The 12,567-nt window shown below is 41.5% G+C and overlaps 1 protein-coding gene across 1 annotated transcript; it reads right to left on the bottom strand.

Annotated features, from left to right (window-relative positions):
* Positions 1–255: 255 nt before the first annotated feature.
* On the bottom strand, positions 256–3,324 carry LOC121524509 (saxitoxin and tetrodotoxin-binding protein 1-like). The gene is made up of 6 exons (XM_041809932.1): positions 3,133–3,324; positions 2,897–3,039; positions 2,732–2,817; positions 2,205–2,360; positions 1,773–1,892; positions 256–690 (listed from the first exon to the last, which is right to left on the bottom strand). Exons 1-6 carry the CDS (start codon positions 3,247–3,249, stop codon positions 680–682), a joined length of 633 nt encoding a protein of 210 aa, XP_041665866.1. The 5' UTR covers positions 3,250–3,324; the 3' UTR covers positions 256–679.
* Between the last annotated feature and the right edge of the window lie 9,243 nt (positions 3,325–12,567).

Here is a 12,567-nt window from a genome sequence, read left to right as displayed (position 1 = left end):
TAATGGATGGATGGATGCATGGATGGATGGATGGATAGATGGATAGATGGATGATGGATGGATGGATGATAGATGAATGATGGATGGATCATTGGATGGTTTATGGATGGATGAATGACGATGGATGGATGGATAGATGAATGGAGGATGGATGGATGATTGGTGGATGGATGGATGGATGGATGGATGGATGGATTGTTGGATGGATGGATGGATTACGGATGCATTGTGCACTGAGGGGTCTTAAGCACTGGCTTAAATGTTTGTCAGAGATGTTTTTATTAAAGGAGTATACAGAATGTAAACAGAGAGTATTCAACACCATCGGTAGAGAGTTTATAGAACAAAATTACCTGGAAAAATCTGAACTCAAGCCCCTGAAAAAGCCTCACTGTGTCTTCAAATAAGCAAATATCATATCAACATCCAGATACATCATCATAAAGTAGGGGATTTCTGAGTGGTGAAATGGCATAACAGGAGTTTAAAAGTCATGGTATGTGGCAGAAGAACTGAGATTACACTGAGTAGTATTCATGTACTGTTTATTTCCACCAGTGACACCTTCACTGTAGATTTTTAAAGTACAGAGATGTGGAGGCTTTGTTTATGGATGGATGGAAACATGACTTAAACATCTCAGACAGTCTCAGCCCTCGCTCTCCTCTTCCTTCTTCTTTTAACAGAACTCTGCAGAGATAATGAAGAAGAGATGAAGATGATGATGAGGGGTCAGTCCATTCAGAATGAAGTAACTACCTTCATTCACACCCCCAAAATGAAAAGTAAACTCAAGAAAATAGTCATGACCATGTCCCTCTAGCTGAAGAAAAAAATTAAATTAAACTCCCAGTGAGTAAATTTATTTTACAAAAGGCTACGTTCAAGATCTTCACCAGACATCTTCCTTTTAATATGAACTGCTGCCTTTTGTAACATTAAGTCTTTTATTCAAAGTTGAAAAATGTTCTGACCTTTTTTATTTTTGTCTGCAGTTGATGATACTTTCTCCTGAATGCATTTTACCTGGATGTGCTCTCACTAGTTATCTTGAGTTACTCTGGCTTTCAGTAAAACAGAGTCTAGCAAGAAGTGTTACCTGGTTTATTTTTAAAAGCAACTTTAAGCCTGTTTTTCTCTGAATTTGCATGAGGCCTCATTCCCTGATATCTCCTGAAGATTTTTCTTCAATTTGTTCTAAAGACAAGAGGAACCGTCATCAGACTCATGACATGTTCTTAAGCAACTGAGCTGTTGAAAACTGATGAATGCTATGTCTTTGCAGGCTGGAAGCTTGTGCACATATTTCCTAATTAGCATTCCCTTTTTCCCTGTAAGCAGACTGTTTACTCGACTCTATTAAACGGCTTGTAAACAGGTTTTGCAGGTCTGGTTTTTACCTTTTAGTTTCCCAACACTTACCCTAAGCCTTACACTAACACTACACTTCATCTTGGTGTTAGCTATTATTACACTTGGAGTTGGCATAGCTATAGCATGCTAGAAAGTTAGCCACAAATAAAACTGGATGTCCCCGGCATCTGAACAGTGAAGCTTCCACGAAAGACATGTTTGCCTTGCATCTACAGGCGCACCTACAGTAAATTCACATTGAATAGCCTCTTGTAAGACTTGGATTTTGTATCACCTATTCTTTGACTGAAGCTTCACTTCAACAGGTTGATAGCAACCTTTAGCCTTTGATGTTGTTTCTATTCTCTGACAGGTAACTTGAAAAAACTGTGTGATTTATTGTTTGAAGGATCTCTGACCTGCTTCCCCATCATATTTAAAATTCTTGGTGACTATGAAGTTCAGACACTCTGCAGTCTTTCTGTGAGAGCTCTGAGCTGCTCTGAGCTTCTCAATGTTCTGGTGTTCCCCCTCCTTCCCTGAAAGAAAGAACAGGATTTCACAATCAAGAGTGGGTCAGGTGTTATTAAAACATATGTAGAATCCTAAGCACAACATACAGTCCAACTGGTTTCAGAAAGAGAATAGGGTTTATTTTCTGCAACTATCAATAAGTTGTCTTAACTCCTGGTTGGACAAAACTCTATTCAGACCCCTTTACACTCTCATTTTATGTTTAACCGTTCAGTAGCTAATGTTAGAGTAGAGTTTATACCAGCATAACCAGTCCTCTTATATTCATTCTCTCAGCTGTCCAGTAATGAAGTGTTGGATTTCTCTGATGGCCTTACTGTAGAACAGCAGCATCCTCCCTTGAGTTCCATCAAAGACCATGTTGTAGATGATGGTCAGACAGTTAGTCTGGACTGTCTGGTTACAGGACTGGTAGATGTCTATTTTTGTATGGTCATCATACGAAGTCTTTTCACCATCCAAGTCTTGGACTGCTGAAAATAGCGAAGGGAGAAATAGAGATGGAGAAAGGCACCTTCAGAGCTACAGTCTGGTATTTTCCTTGACCTGCTGTGCCCACGGCATTAGGTCTTCAAAAATCATACATCAAAAATTAAGGTTTAGACCTTGTAAAGTGCCTATAGCTAAGGGTTGTAACGGACTAGCAGAGAACAAACAAAGACTGATTAATATACTGAACTTAATGTGTAGTAGGTCAACTAGTTTTGAAGCTGTGACTGTCTGAACTCCCACATTGAATGGTCAAAGATGAATCAAGGATTACCTCTAATTCCTCGTCAAAAGAAATGTACCAAATGTCATTAGGAGGTCTAATGATACCAAACCATGACTGAATCTTACGAACCAGGGCCAAGCATATGCAGGGTATGGTTGGATGTCTCTGGGTCAGGAGATGACATATTAGTATAGTAGGTCAGACATGTCCCATTCCTGGAAAACACAATATCTGTTAAATGACCTGACACTAGTCTACACCTGTGTGAATCCAGACTCACTTAAGTTCCCTTACACAATGTTTTTCTCGACGAACAGGAAGGTGTTGTCACTGCTGAGGCTTATCTCCGTCACAGAGCTGCTGGCAATGGACATTTGATTCACTCCGTCTTCATAATCTGCAAATCCTTCGACCAGGACCCAACGATACTCCATGAGCTGCAGGAATAAATGATCAGTCCTAGTCAGCCTGGCACCAAGGGAAGAAAAATAATGAATGCACTATGAAACAGTGGCATAGTGGGGTCTTACCATACGCATGTCTTCTTCCGTGACCTTCTTCATCAGATTACATGCCTCGTGTCCAGGTGCTGCATTGGAGCTCAGTGCCAGCAGAGCCAGCAGAACCAGTCTGACAAAGACGTCCATCCTGAACCAACAGCCTTCCTTTCTAGACCTTGTTGAAGCTGGTGTGAGATCAGAGTGAGTGTTTGTCCTCTTATAAAAGCCTCTGGTTAAGCCAAAACCACAGTCAGTCCAAAGTGTCTATGTGTTTTAAACAGAGCTGGCTGCTGTCCAGCCCATCAAACCCCTGAACCCTGAACCAGGTCACCCAAAGGTAGGACGATGGACATACGGCTGCTTCTAGAGAAAATAGTGGTAGAGATGAGGAGATAGGTGTTTTCCATTAATCTTTTAAGTAGAAATCCAGTTTCTACAGTTACTACTCACATAGACATGCACAAGAAGGACCCTCTGAACTTGCTCTACTGGAGCGATGTCAATTAAAGGGGCTGTAACAATGTGGACCCTGTTGGCAGGGGGTTTCTTGTCTTCTTTTCCTGTCTTGGTCCAACCAGGGGTATCCCAGCAGAATTCAGGAAAGTGAATCGGTACCTCCAATTACCAGATCAATTTCCTGTCTTGGTCCAACTAGGACTTAAACAGATGACCCCAAAGTGAGCTACTGTAGCTTCAAAAACATATAACCATGAGCACTAGTGAAGATACAGTATAGTGCAGAACCTTTAGGTATGTTTGGGCCAGAAATGAAGGCTGGTATAAAGATTACATGTGGCGAGTAAGCCCACCAGAAGAGACCATTGAGGGGGGAAGGAGGATTGACACAATCCTAGTTGTGCTCTGGATGTCGCTGCATCCAGAAGAATGGGAAATATGTTGGAAAAAGTCCACACCTCTAGGAAGGAGTAAAGGCTGGATGTGGCGAGTAAGCATGGCCCTAGTGTACCGCCATATGATGTCTGTGCGTCTGCTCCTCATCCTCACTGAATCCTTACCACCCAAGCCCCTTCTTTTTGGCTTAACAAATTGTACCTTTCAACTCTGGTGGTTACAAACCTTACACTATTAATAAACCGTTTAATTATTATATTATACAGTGTCTTAAAAAACAATTTGGCCCCTTTATCATTCCTGATTTTTTTTGCATATTTATCACACTTGAATGTTTCGGATCATCAAACCAATTTTAATATCTCACAAAGACAACACAAGCAAATACAAAATGCAGTTTATAAATGATGATTAAATTTATTAAGGGGAAAAAAATACAAACCTATGTCACCCTATGTGAAAAAGTAATACCCCCTGAACCTAATAACTGGTTGTTTCACCCTTGGCAGAAATAACTCAAATCAAGTTTTGTGATAACTGGTGATGAGTCTTTGGCATCGCTATGGAGGAATTTTGGCCCACTCTTCTTCACAGATTTGTTTTAATGCAGCCATATTGGAGGGGTTTTGAGCATGCTGGTATGTTGTTCCATCAATCACAGCAAGTGGTCCAGGTCCTGAAGCAGCAAAGCAGCCACCACCACGTTTGACTGTTAGCATGATGTTCTTTTTATCAAATGCTGTGTTATTTTTAATCCAGATGTAACGGGCCGCACACCTTAAAGAAAGTTCAACTTTTGTCTCGTCAGTCCACAGAATATTTCTCCAAAAGTCTTGGGGATCATCAAGATATTTCTTGACAAATGTGAGAAGAGACTTTGTGTTCTTTTTTGTCAGCAGTGGTTTTGGCCTTGGATGATGCCATTTTTGCCCAGTGTCTTTCTTATGGTGGAGTCAAGAACTCTGACTTTAACTGATGCCAGGGAGGCCTGCAGGTCTTTGGATGTGGTCCTGGATTCTTTTGTGACCTCCCAGGTGAGTCGTCATTGCACTCTCTGAGTCATTTGGTCGGCCAACCGCTTCTGGGAAGGTTCACCACTGTTCCCAGTTTTCTCCATTTGTGGATAACGGCTCTGACCATGGTTTGCTGGAGTCCCAAAGCCTTGGAAATGGCTTTGTAACTTTTTCAAGACTGATGGATTTCAATCACTTTGTTTCTCCTTTGTTCTTGAATTTCTTTGGATCATGGCATGATGCGTTTCTGTTTTTTTAAATGTTGTTGCCTACTTCACTTTGTCTGACAGTTTCTATTTAAGGGGTTCCTTGATTCAACAAATCTGTCAGTAATTAGGCCTGGGTTTGGCCAGTGAAATTGAACTCAGTTTTCCAAGAACTGTGGTTATCACAGTTAACTCATGATTTACCAAGGGGGGCAATTACTTTTTCGCAAAGGGTCGGATAGATTTAAACTTGTTTTTTTTCCCCTTCAGAAATTAAGTAATCATTCAAACACTGCATTTTGTATTTACTTGGGTTGTCTTTTTATGAGATATTGAAATTGGTTTGATGATCTGAAACATTTAAGTGTGATAAATATGCAAAAAAATGAGGAATCAGAAAGGCGGAAAATAGTTTTTCACAGCACTGTACACCAGATGTAGAAAATATTTCTATAAACACACTCATTTTAGATAATATGTGTAGCGTGAGAGTCGGATTAGAATTTGTTATTTTGTTGCAAAAACGCCACTTGGGGGATTTCACCCCGAGGAAATCCTAAAACTAAATTTAAAATGCGTAAACAAGGTCACACAGGTTCATAATCACCAATGGCAGAGACAGTTTCAGTTTTAACAAGGAAAAGTAATTTTATTTAACAAAGCAAATTAATGACGAAATTCTATCAACAAAAGCAATAGTCCCAAGACAACCCAAAGCTTTAATCAAACTAAATAAATGTTCAAAATGGTAAACTGGTGCATCTGTCATACGATTTCAAAACTGGCACTTGGCACAGGGAGGTTTTAAGACAGGACTGAGGCTTACTGGGGGGGGGGCTCAAACTAATCACCCGTGACGCTGTACACCAACAAAAAGGGGAATAGTGAAAAGCACCACCACCAGGGAACCGGACTGCTGCTATGGGTCCTCAGCACCTGAACACAGGTGCTGAGGACCCATAGCACCTGAACACAGGGAGAAACATGTTAATAAAAAGCCAACAAGAGCCACACATAAAAAAAGATGCACACAGTTATTAACTAAACAAACCCACAGAACAAAATCAAACAGTAATAATTCTCACAAATTATCAAAACAGAAATTAACAATTATACAGACTAAATCAATTAGCACCAATATTTAAGTACAGCGTCCTCCTGAGCTCGATAATACACAGCTCGTTAACTCGCCTGCATGTCGTAGAAGGCCAGTGTTCACAACAAAGCACGACAAAAGGGAGCCAAAGGAGAGCCAAATCAGAGCCACAACCGGATGAAGCAGAACCAAAACCGGAGTAAGGAAGAGCAGGAACAGAGCCAAAAAGAAGAAAAAGAAGATGTAGAAGTAGAAGATATAGATGTAGAAACAAAACAGCAATGGTTGTTTCTAGGTGATGGCCGACCCAATTACCAGCGCCTCTAAAAGAAAATGTCCTTGGGTTTCTTGAAAGGCGCTATATAAATTCAAGATATTATTATTATCATTATTATTGATAAAAATCAATATTTAATGAAAAAATTATCATTAAATTGTGCTATCAGAGCTAAATTCATTACATTTAAGCACATAATCATACCAACAGCAGAGATCAGCACAGCCACAGAGTACACGGAGGATGAGAGCCTCAGACTGCAGCTCAAAGAGGCACAGCAGTCAGCCAAGAACCAGGTGAGAAGCAAGCAGAAAAGGCAGACAACGGCAACTTACCATATGGATGCACCACCGCCCTGACGAGCCTCTAGAAGAGCAATCTGTAGGTAAAGGTGCGCGCTCTTGTGGCTGCCATACCACATCCTGCTACGCCACACCACATCCTGCCACGCGACACAAGGATCCTGCCACGCCAAGCAAAAGGGCTCCACCACGCTGTTTCCACGCAGGAAACGAGTGGAAGGAAAGAGAACATGTGAGGTGTGGCACATCTATATTAGTAACCGCACAGGGTGCCGCCCTGCGCTCAAGGTGCTAGCAGACCCGCACAGTGCCGTGCAGCAGCAGGGAGGTAGAGGGCTTCCTGCCACATATGTATGGTGGAAACATCAAGAAAATCAGCAAAAAACATGAAGCATAAAGTAGAGATTGTTGTTTCTAAGGGAGGCCAGATTTCTACTAACAGTGGAGGACCTTGTGTGTGTGTTTTTGTGTAGCATGTTGTGGTATCCTTTGCTGCAGTTGCTGCACCTTTCTGTAAGCCAGAAGACTCCCCAACTGAGCTGTGGCTCAGCAGCTCAGTGGGCTTCAGTTTTACGACTGCTGGGGAAAGTCCAGTAGCATTAGAGTTCAAGTTAGCAACTGAATTAGCATGATGTCAGGTTGGAGCCCACTGACCATCACATTCCCAAGCAAAATGGCCAGGCTGCTGGTGCCTCCTGCAGATAAAAGACCGGTTAAGAACAGACTGAATTTGGGGGCGAAGGGCCAGAAGAGAGGCTCCAGTCTGGGTCAGCTGGTTAAGTTGTTCTTGCTGACGCTTCAAAAGATCTATCAACTCACTGATCCCGGGCCCCTTGGAAGCGCTGTAAGGTCCTGGGTTAACACGATCCTGCACTCCATACTGAAGGCCATAGGCAGATGGCAAAGATGAGCTAAGCCCTCTGGTGCCCCCTGGAAGACCCTCTCTCTCCCACCTAATAGCCTCACCACGCAGCTCCAACAGGGTGGTAGTTGGCTGGAGATGAACCAATTGCTTCAGTTCTCAGGGAAGAGAACTGTCACGAACATGCTCAATAAACTGATCTCGAAGAAGCACATCTGCATTAGGCGAACCATCAGGTGCACATTTCTTTAGCTGCTCCATTAAAGCCATGAGGGCCAAGGAAAACTTTTGCAGCGTTTGTCCTTCAAGTTGGCACTGTGAAAAAAAAAAGCCTGCTGCAAGGTAACATATGACTGAACAAACCATACAGCTCCTTTAAGATGGCGAGGACCCGAGCAGTGTCACCTCCCTCGGCACTAGAGGGAAACTTGATCTCCTCCTTCGCTTCTCCTTCCAAGTGATCAAAAATGAAGAGTGCTTGGTCACCAGCAGAAAGGTGGCGGGCACACACACATGCCTGCATCTCCTCGATCCACTCAGTTATTCCTATGCCCATTTTACCGTTGAACATGGGACACTTATGGTCTCTTGGTATGGCAACCAGTTGCTCTGTGACAGGAGCGGCAATGCCTGCAGCTGGGGCATGACTAGTTGAAGCAGAGGGGGCCGAAGTTGCCCCACCAGAGTCTGCCAAGGAGGCAACACGCTCCCGAAGAAGCCGCTCATTGAGCGCCTGTAGCCGCAACACCTGCTCCCTAAGCTGCTGCACCTCCTCCTCCTCCATGCTAACCAAAGAAAAGCTGCACCAAAGCTCCACAAAATAGTAAGACAAAGTAGGGAATCCTTAAGAACAAGCACTGCTGTTTTGGCTCTTTAATTACACATTCACACAACACAATTCACAATGGGGCTGCTTTATTAATTAAAAATTTCAACCCAATCGAAAAATTAAGGAAAAACTGACACATGTCTCTGGCCCTTTAAAGTGGTGTCCTGTCAAGCAATGCCAGATTGTAGCGTGAGGGTTGGATTAGAATTTGTTATTTTGTTGCAATGACACCACCCGGGGGAGTTTCACCCCCAGGAAATCCTAAAACTAAATTTAAAATGCATGAACAAGGTCACACAGGTTCATAATCACCACTGGCAGAGACGGTTTCAGTTTCAACAAGAAAAAGTAATTGTATTTAATAGGGGTGACCCGGATAGTCGTCGATATGACAATTTGATTCGGAGGAGTCTGATTTGACTATGAACATCATGGTCAAATGTTGTTACATCACCAAGATCGTACCATTCTGACTACATGGGGCTGCTAAGCCTGAGTTTCCAGTCTTCTTGCTGGTCATTGGCCGGTAAAATGGGCAGAAGTCCAGCAGATAAAAATATAACCGGTCAAAATGTCCGACAGAAAACATGCAAATGACCAGATAAGTAAATACTAAATACTTGCACATTATATTTTGTATAACCTAGAAGATATATTGCGAGAATGCGTTAATATTAGTGATGCACGATAAGTATTTTTTTCAACCGATACCGATAACCGATAATTTCCTACTTCTGATGGCCGATAACCGATTATAATATGATTATAGGTTAGAATTAAAATCCACCGTGGTCTGTAACTTCTGTTCCTAACGTTGATCGGCACATCAAACAGAGCAGGCAGGTATATGTCTATGAAAGCAGCAGTGGATCAGGAGACTGTCAGAATGATATCATTATTATTAGCATTGCCTTTTGGCTCTGACGAACTTTCTGCAGTTTCCAGTTTCAATCAGCACTCTGCCTATTCTTAACCTTTGCCCGCGGCTAACGCTAGCGGCTACTGCCGCTTTGTTTTAACGTTGTTAGAATGAGGACTTTAAGTGACTTTAAAGACCACTCGAAGACTTCTTTCCACTCTTCAGGACCTTTGCAGGGCAAATTCTACATACACTGTCATGTTATCCTCCCAGTAAATACTGAATAACTTCACCATGTTGTTAGCTCTTAGCACAGAAGCCACTTCTCTTCTTCTCTGGGGGTTAACAGTGGGTCGTGTACTGCGGTGCCACCTTCTGTTTCGGAATTTGTAGTCTCGTGAGAAAGAAAACAAACACCTTTATTATCGGTGGATTTTACCGGTTAATATTTTATTATTGGCAAAATTAAAATATGTAAAATATATGTGTTATCAGCCGTTAATTTATCGGTGCCGATAATTATCGTGCATCCCTAGTTAATATAAACAAAAAGTTGCCTAATCTTACTACATCTACTGTCCTGTGGTGCTGGGGTTGTTTATCCCCTCAGATGGCAAGCACATGGCTAATTATGTATGCATGATGATGTCAAAGCAAATCTATCTCTCTGTGCATGCTTAGTATTGCTGGGGACTATGCAGGGAAAGTGGGAAAGTTTGACCAGAGCTTTCTCGTAAAGCAGAATTTTAATCTAAGTGAGGTTTTCCTTGTTAACCAAAGGCTTAATATCATCAGCAGTATGGAGGAATTTTTCGGTTGTCGCTGCGAGTAATGAAGAGGCTGAAACAAAGGGAACTGTATAGCTGAGCGTCGTAAACACTGATGCAGCAGCAGAGAGAGGAGGCCTACGCCAAACAGAGTTGCAGTGGACTTCGATAAACTACCTATGGCCAATCCTCAGATAAAGTTGGATTGTAGTCAACACAGAATCACATCGTGCAGAAAGGCATGGACCGCTTGGAGCTTATAACGAAGGCTCTGTCTCTCTTCAGAGAGGTTACAGTTATATCATCATGAGGACTGATATTAGCAACTGACGGTAAGACTAATTTTTCATTTGAAACGTAGAGTTCTAATGCAGTATCCAGTTAACAGAGCACTTTTGTTTTGTTTGTGTGTTTGGATGCTTCATTGTTGTCGGTGGAGGACGGTATTTCGCTGTTGTAAGCTGCAAAGTTATGTTAGCAGCCAATATGCTAACAGGCTAACGGTGCTGATGTGAAGCTAACTGTTGTTACCCGTGCCGATGAAATCGTCAGGGGCTTACGTAAAGGGTTCCGTATCTTAGTTTGTTTGTTTGTTTCTTTGTTTGTATGTGTACAAGATAACTTGAGAACGGAAAGTCATATCTTCACCGAACTTTCAGGGAATATTGGGATAGTGACAGGGAAGAATCAGTTAGATTTTGGTGATGATCCGCGCACCCATGCGGTTTTTCTTGGACTTTGAATTTTGAACCCCATAGTAATCAATGGGAGCGTGAGTTCCTCAGTGGCGCTGCTTAGGCGTGGGTCTGCCGCCTCAGATGGCCATTCTAGTTGTTTATGTGTTTAACATGGGCGTATATTGTGTTAATGATTGCGTAAGGAAAAGCACGCAGCTTTCATTTTGATACTTTAAACCACTTACACAAAAAAAATAAGAGAGAGATTTATGCATTTTGCTGCTATTAATGCAGCAAAATAATGTTAAAGCAAATGTCCGGTAGTTGTTCTAAATGGCCGGAATTCTTGAGGACATGCAGAAAGGTGTTAAAAAAATAATAACCTTCAACATTTTTTTTTTAACTTTCAGTGCTTCAAATCTCTTCAACAACTTCAACCCTGACCACTTAGAAAAAAAAAAAATCCAATGTTACACCCTTTTTATGCCAGTTATTGTACACCATGTCACTGGTATTTTTAAATGGTTAAAAAAAAACACAAAAACACCATAATTCCCATATAAAATGATCTAGAAAAAACAAACAAAAAACCTTTTTTTCAATAAATACAGTCTGGGCCATGTCAATGATGAGTAGTTAAATTGATTTTGATGCATTGAAATTTTTTCTGTAGTGCCAAATTCCATATTTTAGCTCCATCTGTCCTTGTTTGTCCTGAAAATGGACATGCAGAAAGGTGTTAATAAACTAATAATTTTTCAACATTTAATTTTTACTTTCACTGTTTCAGATCTCTTTAAAAACTTCAGCCCTGACTGCTGAAATAAAAAAAATAAATAAAAAATTCAATGTTACACCCTTATTATGCCAGGTCTTGTACACTATGCCTATGACATTGATTCGTTCATGCAAAACAGATGAGTCCATCTGTGCGTAAAACACGCCAGTTTTACCCTCCTTTTCTCGAGCCTCGTCCTCTACCAAATCATATACGAGCGAATGCTTTTGTTCATGTTAGGTTTATTTTATGTACAGGCATAAAAAATCAGAGGAAATATCTAGGATATGAATCATGAACACACGCATTTCCACCTCTAACCAAAATGTGACCACAAATATGCCAATTACACGCATATATAAATTTACTGCATATTTGAGATAAGATATATTCTCTCCTATTGATTGAAAAGACCCATGCATCCTCATGCATGTCCATCCACTTGCTATGAAGTGAGGGCAAAGTTGAAATTGTCCAAATGTCTCCCTTTTTTTGTCCCAGACTGCAGAACTCAGAGGTAACATTTTCGACTGTAAACACCACTTACGCATGTCCAGTTGTAAACATAGACGCAGATTCGCACCCAAGCACACAAGTAGGAGCACACAAACTTTTCCTTACACATGTAGCCCACTCTCAGACATCTATACTGTATCTAGTGGCATGAATCAGTTCATTTAATTCTGATGATGTTTAGTGGGTGAAATAGTGTTTCAAACAGTCTGAGTCCATGGAAGAAAAACCCATGTGTGCGTTGCCGAAGGGGTTAAAATGATGCGCTGGCACAATCTGCTGGATCACTGTAGAATGGTGAAATTTGGATCCCTGGTGATCGAGTGACTGCAAAGAAACAGTTGCTTTAAGTTGTTTTGGTGCCATAGACCCACGGTCAAAAAACATGTTATTAATGGAAGTCTATTTGTCTGATTTCGGACAAACAAGGATGG

The sequence above is a fragment of the Cheilinus undulatus genome, linkage group 16 (assembly GCF_018320785.1).
Source record: "Cheilinus undulatus linkage group 16, ASM1832078v1, whole genome shotgun sequence".
NCBI lineage: Eukaryota > Metazoa > Chordata > Actinopteri > Labriformes > Labridae > Cheilinus > Cheilinus undulatus.
This window is presented reverse-complemented; position numbering and strand designations above follow the sequence as displayed.